The sequence below is a fragment of the Cryptomeria japonica genome, chromosome 2, assembly GCF_030272615.1.
Source record: "Cryptomeria japonica chromosome 2, Sugi_1.0, whole genome shotgun sequence".
NCBI classification, from domain to species: domain Eukaryota; kingdom Viridiplantae; phylum Streptophyta; class Pinopsida; order Cupressales; family Cupressaceae; genus Cryptomeria; species Cryptomeria japonica.
This window is the reverse complement of record NC_081406.1, coordinates 77,314,725-77,329,296: the sequence shown is the minus strand read 5'-3', so window position 1 is coordinate 77,329,296 and position 14,572 is coordinate 77,314,725. Positions and strand designations below refer to the sequence as shown.

General features: G+C 37.5%; 2 protein-coding genes across 2 annotated transcripts; both read right to left on the bottom strand.

Annotated features, from left to right (window-relative positions):
- Window positions 1-536: 536 nt before the first annotated feature.
- LOC131070747 (probable aspartic proteinase GIP2) lies at window positions 537-2,077 on the bottom strand. The gene has a single exon (XM_058006370.2). The coding sequence runs from the start codon at window positions 2,034-2,036 to the stop codon at window positions 750-752; it is 1,287 nt and encodes a 428-aa protein (XP_057862353.2). The 5' UTR covers window positions 2,037-2,077; the 3' UTR covers window positions 537-749.
- A 6,399-nt stretch (window positions 2,078-8,476) lies between these two features.
- Window positions 8,477-9,997, bottom strand: LOC131070734 (EP1-like glycoprotein 2). Its single transcript, XM_058006350.2, has one exon. The coding sequence runs from the start codon at window positions 9,995-9,997 to the stop codon at window positions 8,477-8,479; it is 1,521 nt and encodes a 506-aa protein (XP_057862333.2).
- Between the last annotated feature and the right edge of the window lie 4,575 nt (window positions 9,998-14,572).

Genomic DNA, 14,572 nt, shown 5'->3' with positions numbered 1-14,572 from the left:
TTACTTGAATTTAGGCAATAGAAATTAGGTAACGTCCCTCCAATTAATATGACATGATGACAATGAATGTCGTCAGCCTCAAAACATATCCTTTCGAAGACTATAGTGAGTACTTCCAGAATTGCCTCACATCAAACCTATGACTACAGTATGGTCATAGTTAATGTTCTGGGCTCCAAATCTGCCGATGATATTTGTTTGGAGCTGTTGCAACATGGCCTTATGTGCAACAAAGATCAACAAACAAATTGAAATTGCTGCAGAGTGCGTACAATCCATTAGCTACCAATGAAAAATGGATGGTTTTAATGAATTCGATCGTCTTGCATGGACTTAGAGATGATATCAACCCTAGATTCTGAAAAATGAGGTTGTCTATTTCAATAAATTAAACAGAAATATCAATGTCTAAATACAGTCAGCGCCCCAAGAGATAAGACGCGCTGATGTTATTTATTTATTATTTAATGTTTATAACAATAATAGATGTATATCAAAGATGAGCACAGAAGAAGAGTAAAGCTGTACGCGACAAATAACATAATGCAATTTATTGTATACACCAAAGACGATAACACCCAAGAGCACACAGATCTTCACCAAAAAAAATTGGTGTAGTCATACAATCACCTTGCAAGATCGTTTATTTATTTAAAAATTAAGACTCCCTGGACTAAATTTTTATTGGAAATGATAATCGGATCTTTACTGGAAATTCATAATTGATAAGCGAACTGTTATAATGGGTTTTATGCGGTGGAGGTGAAATTGAAGTTTGAGCAGGTGGTCTGCATACCCAGCAATGTGGAGCTAAATCCCAGCCGAGATGTAGCCAGATCGAACTGCAAAAGATTATCTTCTATTTGATGACCTCCAATAACTATCGTGGTAGTGGGATCCTCCCCTCCATCTACAAATCCAAGGCACAACACTCCATCGCTCACCTGCACCATTGAATTCGCTCCCATGATTCTCCAGATTGTATTACTGTTCTGCAACACCAATCCGATGGTGGGTACACCCGCCCCAACTCTGGTGGAAGACACGGTCTTGGCATCAAAGCATGCATCAAATGGCTTCACACCAGCCACGCGAGAAATATTCCTGGCCTCTGCTTCTTTCACAAAAGCGTCACGAATTGCAGTGTAAACAGATGTCGCAACTGTGGTGTAGGGAACCACGGTACTCAGCTTGGTGCCGCCTTTCCCCTCGCTGTCGATCTTCAATTTTGCGGAGTCTATGGCGACATTCTTTTCACCCACTTGGACAGCCTTTACATTAATAAAGTACTGGTTTGGAAGATCCGGGTTTTTGACGAGAGGAGTGTAAGTGAGGCCCTGAGAGACGTCCTTCCCGGGAAGGAGCACATACGGGCCATTCCCGAAGAAAACGACACCCGGTGCGCTGGCCGACGGGAGACAAATGGCGAATTTGCGACTGAAACTGAAAGCGCCGGACAACTGAGAAGGCAGAGCAACGTTGCCTCTGCTCAATCCTGCCATTCCAGCGACTCCCTGGGCGAGTCCTTTCAAAAGAAAGGCCGGAGCGCAGGAGAAGATGAAGAGGGGCACTGTGACTTTGGGCCCTGGATTTTTGCCATCGGTGGAAGAGAGAGCCACAACGTCTTGCCCCAAATCGCCGCTTGTTTGGGTTCGTGTGACGGTGTTCTCGGGGAAGACGCCGCAGGTGTTGTTATTGCAGCCAGGCTCCGGAGGCGCATAACATTCGCCGCAAGCGATTGAGCCTGCCTTTGAGCACACAGCTGAGCGGCAGCGGGCCGGGCGGAAAGTGGAGGAGTTGTAGGAACCGTCTCGGCATTGCACCCACAGGTAATCTCCTGTGATGTCTACCACAAGACGTTCTGTCTGCAGTGGGGTTTTCTGCTGAATTTGGGTAGCATACTGCAGAGTTGAAGAGTCTCGAGTGACCTGCGCAACAAGAGCACTTGGCCGACTTGTTGCTGCCTCCGATAACGAAGAGGATATTGCAGAGATAAAAACAAAGAGGACGAGGAATGATGGGGAGCGCGGTGACATGATGGCGTCTGGTTATTTCAGTGGATGAAAGGAAGTTGTAATGATGATTTAGTGGTAAGGGCGTATGGTATATATAGGATAACGAAAGGAGTTCTAGAATGGTAAATGCTTGCACGTTGTTATCGGGACGACGTGTTGCCGCCGAATTTGATTTTGACTTGGCATGAGCAATCGAATCGAAACTCTTGTTCATCGTTATCTGATAAGTGCAGATTTATTCTTGTGATTACGCAAGCGACCATCGGTATTCCAGACTAACCAGTTGACAACGTAGACCCAAAATTATTTAATACTATTTTACAGTTGGCAGAATACAATCAGAATGCTCTAGCGATAACAAAAATCTATATTTCTTTGACGATGTTCTTTTGCTTTATGTTCTTTGACTATGGCCAATCTGAATCAGAGATTTTTGAAAAGGCGTTTCACTAAATGAGCTCTAATCTTACAGCCTGGCATGGCCAAATCCGTGGACCGGTATTCATTTCAATGCCTTTGTTTCCGACAATGTGAATATTGCAATATTGTTGGACTCTCCAGTAAGCAAACGACTGTGTAGAAAGCCTCCATTCTTGACTCGGCATTCATGGCATCGCAGCAGTAACCAATAACTATACTATATAATTCAAATCAAGTTTTATATTCCTGGTTAGAGGTGAGGAATATAAATTGTGATGTTCAAAAACACGCCACATGTAAAACAGCTAATAACCTAGCTACAGTATGCTAACAGATAAACCTGCACCGATCAATGTATACCTAACACATCATATTTTATCATTTTAATCAATACTAGAACAACCATAAACCCTCACATTTAATCACAAACACCAACTCCGGTTTCTTTCTAAAAGCGACTCTCTCATTTCTTACTCAATCTTAAACATAAATTACAAACATTTTCTCATTTCTTTCATAATAGTGAGCCTCTCCTTTCTCGCTCAAAATAAAAAAATTGATCAAATTGTGGTGTAGGTATAAATTTTGATAGGTTGTATGGTTTATATGCATTTTCTTTATAAAATTAATTTAAAATTTTATGAAGATTGTATTACATGAAAGGTGAAATTTTAGATAGATTATTAAATATTTTAAGAGAATTTATGTACATATATATTGATGTAGTTTAAGTAAGGATGTTCAATGAAACATAAATTGATATGTCAAATAAAAGCAAAACAATATTTTTTTTATAATTAATAAAAAAAAAAATTCAAGCTTACAATAAACTAAAAAGAAGCCTAAACTTATTACATACATAGAAAAAATAATGGACTCTTTAATATTCAGATGAATAAAAATTCCTTGTACCTTGTTAACTATGATTTACAACAATAAATATTAATATTGCAATGCCAAACCCAAATCCTCACACAAACATGATTCAACCTTCTAACATCCCTTTTCTAGATCTATGTATAGACATTTGCTTCCAAACACCTTCAATGGTTGGGCGATGGACAATCTCCCCGTAGGCTATTAATGCTTTCCCCACAAAAATGATGGTTTCTATTCTCTAAATCACTATAGTATCACCCGATTGTTTCATGGCCTCTTTTTGATCAAATAATCTAGACAAGATTTTTATTTAAGAATGTATTATAATTTGTCTATACACTTGCCCCTACAGTTGATTTCATTTCTAGATGAAAATTACATATTTGTTATATTTTTCCTACATATTTTATCCAAAATTGCTTATCATGTCATTAGTAGGAGAGGTATGTTGTACACCTTACATGATAATAATGTTAATAATGTGTGTGTGGGGGGGGGGGGGTGGGGGGGGTTGCATTATAGAAATGTGGACATCACAATGGATTAAACAATCTTGTGGTTATTTGTATGCTATATGTGGCATTGGGATAAATATATATAATGGGGTGTCATATTGAAAAAATATTTAATGATAAGAAAATTTAGTACCAAATATTTAATTTAGGGCCATGGTTTATTGAGACCACAGTTTATTTCATACCAATTAGTGGTTTTATGCAAGTTTGTCTATATAAAAGTAAGGGCATGAGAAATTGTTGGTTTTGACTTGTGTAACTTTTGGTTTGTTAGCTAAGTTTGAATTTATCATTATTTATAGGTTGTGTATGTGAAAGCATGAATTGGGATGTGTGTGGCTAGATGGTTCTACTCTTCTTAAATTCATATGGAGGAATGTAACTAGAGTTTTTAATGATTTAGAAGTTTGCATGGAGACTATGTATGTGTATTGTAATATTGTTTTTGAGACAATACATTGAGTTGTGCGGGTGTTTTTGGATTCTAGTTTTTTCCATTGAGAGATTTTTTCATAGGTACATTAGGTGTCATCTTATAGCATGTTTTTTAAAAAATATGCATTAAAGTTTGTGAATACGTATTTTGTATAATTTTTTTCATGAGGATTATATGGAAGTGGTTATTATTGCTACAAATTTTATTTCATTTAGTAGTAGATCCTAGTTTTCAAGTTGTAAAAGGAAACATCTTCTTAGTCATTAACCCTTAGTATGAGTAGAATCTTTTGTATAGGTGAATCCATGATTTGAAATGAAAAATAATAGATATCTCAAGATTTTAGATGTTTTTGTTGATTTAGGGTGTTATATATTTGGAGTTTTTGGTGGGTTTTCTAAAGATGAATTTTTGAACATGGCTTTAAAATGTTCTATTCATAATACATTTTGTTTAGTTTGTGTTACACTCATTGGTGAGGAAAGGATCCATGGCATTGATGTATTTAAACTTGAGGTCATTTTCACCCCAATGTTCTATACCCACATCTATATCCATAAATCAACCATTAAGTATTTGTTTATCATAGGGATTATTTATCAATAATAATTTAGTGGGTTATTTCTTTGTTTCCAAAATGATTAATATTAACTTATCTCACTCCTTTAAGAATCTTGTGCAAAAGTGTATCTATGATGTATGAAAAATAAAAGTCTATATCTCAAGATTTTAAATGTATTTGTTGATTTGGGGTGTTACATGTTTGGGGTTTTTGGTGGATTTGACAAATGGATATTTTTGGGGGGCTCATTTTTTGTGGGTTATTTAAAGATGAAATTTCAAACCTAGCTTAAAAATGTTCTATTCATTATACATCTTGTATGGTTTGTATTACACTCATTGGTGATGAAAGGTTCCATGGCATCTATGTATCTATAGTTGAGGTCATTTTCACCCCAATGTTCTATACCTATGTCTATATCCATAAATCAACCATTATGTATCTATTTATTGCAGGGATTATTTATCAGTAATTATTTAGTGGGTTATTTCTTGGTTTCCTCAATGATCAGCATTAATATTTATTTTATTCCAAGAGGCTTGTGGGGGCACAATTGGAAGTCAAATTTATGCCAAGTTACTTGTCTAGAAGGTATTATGTTCATGGGACAAATAGCTAGATCAAAATTGAAAAGGATTTAGGCAAAAAATGTGCAATATGTCTAAAACATAGTAACATAAACACTTGAACCTCCCTAGATGCTTCACCCTTGTTCTTCACCATGGCCTTTCGCTACTTAGGAACTTCACTTGGAAGGTAAATTATCTTGGCCTCTTTTGAATTAGATAGCTTTATCATTATTAGGAACTACTAATTATTCTACAAAACAAATCAAGGTTGTACCTCTAAAATTTATCATAATACTTGATATATATAATTTTCTAATTGATAATCTTATATCTATCATTATAACTAAAATTGAAGCATCATTTAAGAAAAAATAATTCAATAAATTCTTAGAAATTTTATATATAACAAATATTCTTCACAGCATATTATGTACAAGGAAATAGATAACTTGTGGCCATACCATAAATTTATATTACAAAATCTTATTTAAAAAAGGTTAACAAACATGGTACAAATTGGAATACACATCTTAGCAAACTATAATATGAGCATATCACACAAGTAAATTCATTTTCTTAAGGATAATTGTTTTTTTCTTAGTCTATGTTACTAATTCATCATATCTCTTGAGCTTGAGACTCCATTGCTAGTTGTTTCCCTTCATGATATCATTGATGGCTATACATATTGGGTACACCATTTATAATAGCTTAATATGCTTGATGAAAAAGGATTGAATGGATGTGATAACCTAAGAGAAAAGTAAAGGTACTTAAAGAAGACATATAGTGAAGTTGTACTACACATATATTTCCAATTAGGTGGTTTGGTACTTTGTGAAAACCCTAATAGTCCAAATGCTAAGAAAGAAATTTGTGGAGAATTTTAATCCAATAGGATAGAAATATTCATTATTACTTCTCACTTTTATATAAGACCTTTAACTTATTAACTTTCAATCAAAAAATAGTAAGAGATATAGTTAACATTAGACATCTTTTATGATATTATTCATTGCTTTACACAATGGGAGAAATCATTAATTGATATTGATCTTATTCATCCCATATCATTTTTATAGTTACTTTGTCATCTTGACTTATATTTAGGTTAATTAAATTTGCATGCACTTCCATGCTCATATATTACTCATTTGCACCTAATCACATTAACTTTCCCATGTAGAAGCAACAACTTCGACATGACTTTCATGACAATGAAGTCTGTATCTCATTTCACTTGTATGGCTAATCATGTTCTAAGAGCCATCTCATGACATTTGGGGTATTATGCATTATGCCTTTCCTATTTTATTATGTGTTTGCATGCTCGTCATTTACTATAAACCACACCAAAGAAACAATCTACTTCTTTGCACTGTCTTCACATATGCTACCTCTAAGGACCTACTGCCTTACCTCAACCACTATGTACCCATTCTCTTGGGCCACATTAAGAGCATATTCTGCTTTGTTTTCCTATGTACTTACATGATTATTTTTACCCATTGAGTGCAACATCACCATTTGTATTTTCCTATACTAGCAGAAAAGTTCTATTTCTTGAAGCTTATCTCCAACCAATGTGCATACAATGCCTATAATTCAAATTGTTTCACTTGCTTGTTACATAAAGCATTCATCTTACATTTGGATTTTACTTATTATTTGTTTCTCTCTAATTCATTGCATTCTATGGATGCTACCAATTGAAGGGTGTATATATTGTTGTTTAAACTCCTATGCTAAGATTATTGGTAGTTACAAGTGCCTACATGGAGACTCATCATTATATACAACAAATCCTAATCACATGACATATCAACAAATGGTGAAATCTTGTACAAACTTGGGTTCATTCTCTAATTCTTTACCTATCTCGTCCACCATATATTCCCACAATTTTGACCTTATCTCATTCATTTGTACACATAAATTCCTAAACATCTTATGCTTATTATGTTTGTTATTGCCCCACATATATAGACATTCATTCTCCACCTTAATATCAATGTTTCCTTGTGTTGGGATAATACTACAAGTAACAAAATTTTAAAACTTAAAATTTAAAATATGCTAACACTGAGCCATTTCATTCATGTTATGAGCTAACTTGGTACATGTTTTATGTGATTAATTATTGTTATGCCTTTGTATTTGGATTCATTGAATGTACATTCATTAATCATCTAGAAATCGTTGAAAATCCTATACATTACAAAGAAAAATCATTCTAGGAACCTTTTGATTTGAAGCAATAAAGGAACCTAAAATCTACATTATCATTCTAGAGTGCTTGCATGATTGAATACTATTGTATTTGATGATTTATGTGATTGTAAACTTAGTATCATTAAGGCAATTAACTTATGAGAACACAACCCTTGCATTTAAGCAATCTCTCGACAGTATTTTTAAATATTATTGGTCTTCAATAGTTAGTGGAAAGTAGAGAATTTAGTGAATCAAAAAGAAAAAGTGCATAATTGTCTAGATAAAATATGTGGGTCAATGGATAGATCTCTAGTCAAAAGATAGATCCATTTATGTGAATGGAAGTGGCTAAACTCCACACAAAATGACACGTCATACAGTTTTCAAAATTCGCAAAACACAACGAAATATTTCAAAATTTTCAGGAGTTAAATCTTCATGCTCTACATCCTCATTATTGTTAAACCACAAAAAAAATCCAACGAAAAAACACTATATTTTGTAAATGTAGAAGGTTCTTTGGAATGTCATTTTGTATAAAGATTAGTTTGGACCTATGTGAATAAGTCTAAAAAAATAGACGTCATTATAACATTAGAATTATTTATCCATATAAATCTTCACCTTAAACATCTTAATCCTAAGTATTGATTTAATTTATACTTAATTGCTTGTCTTTATTTATTTAATTAGCATATAGTAACATTCAAAAAATGTTATTTTAACTTACACTAGTGTAGATGGTTTGAAAGAGAGAAAGCGATTTGTGTTTTATTTGCAGGAGGGAAAAAATCAAACACGACAGAGAGCACGGCAATCATGATAGCAGAAATCTACAACGAATGCAGAAGCCAGCCTTCTGACATCTAGACTTTGAGGAAAGCTGTGTATGACGCCCTGCGATCAGCACTGACGAGTTGCAAACTGTCCACACTGTCGAATGTCAAAAGACATGTACGCAAATCGGAACGGAAGAATGATGCAACACAGGCGCATTTAGAGAGGCACAAATCTTTGCATTGCTGGGCTGTGGAGGCCGTTGAAGCATCGGAAGCAAGGAAATTGTTGGGGTAATAATCGAGGCCTTTCACTTCCACCATCTGCTGCCCTTTCGTTCCTCTGCAAGCCAAGTTGAGCGGCCGCTGAGTGGAGCAACCCGCATCAGGCTGAAATGGCTCTCGCATCGTAAACATGGCGGCCGGACAACTGCACTGGCCGTTGGAGCAAACGCCATACGGACCGCAAACAGAAGGCAGGCTACAGTTGAAGCACGACGGGAACAGCTCGTAGTCTGATGTCCATACCTGAGGATTTGATCCCATTATTCCTCTAATGGGTTTTGCCATGTACGCTCGCAGGTTCCCGTCCGAGTCTAATCTCAAAAATCTCAGTCGAGATTCTCCTTGGAATGTGTGAAAGGGCAGAGTGTCTGAATCAGCCGTGGGGAAACAAGACGAACCATTACTACTATTATTAGGTTTTTCCCCCACTTTGGCATCGCCTATGTTGCCCATAGAAATCAGATCTGCAGCAAATACTATCTGCACCATGAACGACCCCGACCCAGAAGTGCAAGGATTCTTTATGTATTGATAGGAGAGACCAGGGAATGGCCAGGCCCAGTAAGGCAATGAGTGAGGAGAAGAGTAAAGCACTACGCCTCCTTTCTCGGCCACCAAAGAGAAACGGCCCTCGGAAGAATTGGTAGGAGAGGCATTGCTCACCAGCTTCTGCCCGGTTCTGAATATTTGCCCGATCATGAGCGTGTTGGTTGGATGCTGCCAGCTGAACCACACTGTGGTATTCTCCTTCGCCAGATCTGAGTTGGTCGTATTGTAGAGCACCCAATTTCCCGTCTCCCCCAAATCCATGGACTCTACGGACCCGCCGGAGGACCAAACTGAGGTGCCGTGAGAATCGAGGAGAGCCAAATGGCCCTGCGAATTGCGCACCACTCTGCTGTTTTCCCCCACCGGATTGTTTCTGTTGGCGCTCCAGATTTCTGTGCCTTTGGGCGAGGAAGGCGATGCAAAAAAGGGATTGAAAATGATGGAGAGAGTGAACTTACCGGAGTTGTTGTGGTCCAGAAATCCGAGGGCACAGTCGCCATTGGGACTGGTAATGTGCTTACCCGATTTGTCCACTGCGATTCTGAAATTGCCATCTAGCACAGAGCGTTGGGGTAATGTTGCCATGTTGGAAAGCACGTAATCCTTAGGCCATGTGAACAACGCTTCAACTGTATCTGCTGCCGCCACCACCAATGTTAATACTATCACAACATAACTTAGTTGTTTCTTCATAGTCATTATGATCATCGAATATGCTCGAGCAAGTTTAGATGGAAGTAAAGGAGAGTGGAAGCGCAATTTATAGCTGTTGGCCATTGGTATTTAGGAATGGGTTGGTATTGACCGTCGAGTTCATATGCAGACGGCCATGCGTAGGCTGGCATGGTGTGGTTACGTGAACGTCCCACAGATTTTAAAACGCGTGACAACTGTTTATTATTTTCTGCGCTTGCTTGCTGTCTTTCATTGACTAACGCTCCGGATAAACATTCCCTGCTTTATCTAGGTTAGTCAAACCAAATCCATACACCTTAGTATAAATTAAGCTAGATTAAATAAATCAAACCTAGGTAGTGGTAATGGACAATAGATATTTTAAAATGAATTTATGGTAAGTACCTAGTTTCGAATTAATGTGGGAGACATTTTTCTTTTAATGAATTACTGTATTTAATTTTATTAATTATAAAATATCCACAAGTTTTCAAAAAAATGGTAGGAGGACATAAGGTTACTTCATAGAGTCACATGAGTAGTGCCTGAAAAGCAAGTAAACGGAAATAACAACTACTAACCGGTAAGAGCAATACTAACGGGAAGTAGAAGGGGGTCTCGGTCATCCGATTTCCCCATACATCAATGGGGTCTAGGTTGACATGAAGAATAGACCACCCCTCTTCTATCATATGTTCTCCCTCTTCTCTGTCTTTGTCTTCATTCCACATCGAAGAAATAGCTAAAGCCGACTAAGGGAGCCACTTTGAAGACTCTGTCCAACTACTACCAGCACCAAACGAAGGCCACCTGCTATCGCCACTAGCCCCTAGACCCACTCTCATATAAGGGCCACCCGTGGCAGCACCTCCAGGAAGAGGTGAGGCAAAGCGACATCAAGATGGACTACTCCTGGCACCAGATTGGTGGCAATCTACTTGAGATATGGGGGACCACGAATGTCGAGCTGAGATGCTCCAACCAAATCATGGGAAGCAAAACTATCTAGGGGGACCCTAGCCACAATGCACAAGGCATAATCCCAATGATCTAACAACTCTTGAAGGTGGGTCACCATGGTGCAGGAGCACCTAGTTGGCCATATGCTTCTTTTTGGCCATCATGAGTTGTTTCCAAGTTTTATGCTATTTGAAGTTGTAATAAGCTTCTATGGACCATTTTATGTCATCTCATATCATTTGTAATCATCTCATATCAAATTGCAAGGCCTTGGTGCCATGGGAGTCATATAGTTGTATTGAGTCATGATAGGGTCAAAGTTGGTCAAAATCACTCAAATGTATCCACATGAGTGGAAATGGTGTAATTAGTGTTCTAGGGTCTATTTGTGAAGTTTTGAGTCCATATCTTGAGTAGATAAAAAAAAATTGTCAAAAGACGATAAAGTTGCTTTGCAACTTTTACATCTTTTTAATGAAAAGTTGTTTCCAATGGTTACCCCTTTCAAAAATCAGTTGGGGGCAGTTGGTTTGGGTCCAAACAAGTATAAATAACCTCATTTCGGTTTAGGCTGGGTTGTTGGCATTGTATGTGGTGATTGGAGGAAGAAATCAATATAATTTGAAGGTTTTCTCTACAAATTTTTTGAACATTTGTTGTTATTTTGGTCATAACTTGTCTTTTCGGATAGATCAGAATGTAAGGCTGGACTTTTTGGAAATATTTATGAACCACCTTTCTTTCAAGACCTATTTTGTGAGATTTGGTTGAGTTTTATGCATTTGGTGGGTATTTTTCTGAAAACTATTTTGAAATCCTTGGTTCAAGGGTTGAATGGGGGTTCTGATGAAATCTACACATTCCACCATTGAAAAATACTAAATTGGTGGAATGGTAGATAGGGAGGTACTCCAAATGGGTTTTTATTCATTTTTGCAGGGACCAAGGTTGGATGCATCTTTGGAGCAATGAATGCCTAACATCTTCATGTGTTGGACCAAGTAAGAATGGAAGTGAGGGTTGAAGTAAGTATGTGACAAATTTGAATGTTTGGGTGCTTAAAATTGGTGGAATTGATATTTTGGAGATAGAACACAAGTGTCAGATCCATTGGTTTGTTATTTTCATAAGTTTTTGAGGTACCTCCTTTGTAAAAGTGACCTAATTAGACCTATTTGGGACTAGGACCAGTCCATTTTTGAGACATATCTTCCAAAGAAAACCTACCCCATTTTGACACATGTTTTATAAAGTCCAAATGGGTATCTAAATAAAGTTTTATTTTTGGGATATGGATTCTTATTTTAAAGTTATGGCCAAAATACATGTATTGTTGCTCTAATTAAGCCTTAGGACAGAATTACGAGTCAATAATTGATCCCTATGTTCCAAATAAATCTATAGGTTTTTTAACATATGTTGTAAAACATCCAAAAGGGTTATCCAAAAATCATTTCACAGTATTTATATCTAGTCTATAACAAAAGATATTCATGACTATCCTAAAAAGGAGGGCTAGTAGGAACATAAGCCATTGTGAAGCAAACCATTTAACGGGATGAATTGGGGTTGAACCATTGCTCAAGTGGGTTGGTCATGATACCTAGAAAAAATTTAGAAGCCTGACCAAAGGTTCTCATTTCATTTTGGGAGTTTAAGTCAAGTTTTGTGTAAACTGGATTAAGATTGGGTTGCCTAGTGAATGGATCATTGAATCAAATAATGAGTCATGCTTGCGATCTTGCACTCTGAGTTTGTTTTTTGAGTTGATTCATTCAATCCACCCTTGGGTCCTCTGCATCAAAGTGGTATTAGATCAAAGGGAGTAGATTCCTTAAAGGTGGAACTTGAAGGTTGAGAGAAGTATGAAGACAAGATGCCTCCAAGGAGTGACATTGCAAGAGAGGTTACTAAACTCAAAGAAAAGCATGCTCGAGAGTTAAGAGAATTGGAAGAAATAATTTCTGCAAGAATAGAATCCTTGGAATCCAACCAAAGGAGGGATGAGGTCACAAGGGATGTGAGTGACCAAGAGGAAGAAGGAGAAGCCCAAGGGGAGCAAGAGGAGCAAGTGGACCCTGAAGAAGAGAGGATGGCTAGGCTTTTGAAGTAAGTCAAGAGTGAAAGTCATAAGAATAATGTAGACTTACCCATGTATGGAGGGAATTTATATGGAGAAGAGATCTTGGATTGGATAGGGTCTATGGACAATCATTTTGATTGTGAGGATATACAAGAGGACCAAAAGGTGAAGATAGCAAAGTCAAAACTGAAGGGGCATGCATTGCTTTGGTGGGAGTTTGTACAAACTGAGAGTTGAAAGAGGGGGGAAACCAAGATAACTTATTGGGATAGAATGGTGGCAAAATTGAAAGGAAATTTATCCCTAGTGATTATAGTGTTCAGTTGTTCAAGAGGCTGCAAAAACTTAAGCAAAAGGAACTAGATGAGAGAGCCTACACTGAAGAGTTCTACAAATTGAGTATAAGGAAAAAGCATGAAGAAGATGAAGAGGAGATGGTGGCAAGGTATCTCAACGGCTTGAGATACAACATCCAAGATGAGTTGAGTCTCATTAGCCCAAGGACGGTGGAGGAATGCTATAAGTTGGCAATCAAGGCTGAGGACAAGTTGAAGAGGAATCAAGACAAGTTCATGAGAGGAAGAGGCAACAATCAAAGGGGTAGAGGATCCTTCACTACATCCAAACAGTCTCATGAAGACCAATAAGATGGAAGCAAAGGTAAGGACCAAGTTGTTGATCAAAGAGGTGGATTCAAAGGTTCTAGGGGCAGATTTGGAGGAGGTAGAAGTTCCAACACATTCTCTGGAAGATGCTACAATTGCAATGAGTTTGGTCATCCAACATTCAGGTGCCTTGAAAAACAAGGTTCCACTTCAAGTGGTGGAGAAAGGAGAAGTGAAAAGAGAGTGTAGTTGGTGCAAGAAGATGAGGGTGAGAGAGTAAACCATCCAACTAAATATGTTGATCCTAAATCAGGGGAGTCATTGATGGTTAAAAGATAACTACTTAAAGCATCAAAGGAGAAGGAGACAACACAAAGAAGGAGCCTATTCAAGAACGCTTGTAAATGCAAAGGCAAGGTATGTAAAGTAGTGGTAGATTCAAGTAGCACTGATAACATAGTGTCTCAAGAAATGGTAGACAAACTGAATTTGGAAAGAATCCCTCATGGCACACCTTATATGGTATCTTGGTTAAATGATAATCAGTCAATCATGGTAAATTAAGAAGCATTTTTGGAGTTTCAAACTGGTGCATATAAGGATAGGGTGCTTTGTGACATTCTACCTATGGATTGTTGGCATCTCCTGCTTGGAAGGTCGTGGCAATTTGACAAACATGCTATGTATGATGGGTGCCAACACATATCAGATTGAACATGAAAGAGACTCTTTTACTCTACTTCCATTGAAAGAGGTTGTAGAAGATCAGAAAAGGGCAGAAAAGGTTATCATGTTAGGTAGGAAGGAGTTTGTGAAGGCGATTGGGAAGGAATCAAGCTAAGTTGCAGCCATTTCAAGGCTTGGATGCACTGGGGTAGAAGGGTTAGATGATGGTATACTCATTGGGGCAGTCTTTTGTCCATTTTTGGAGGATAATAGCAATACCTAAGATGAGTTTGCAGGCACACGGGTTCTAGTACAAGGTGGAAGGACTAAAGATGACAAGAAAAGGGTGCAAGTGCAAGTACC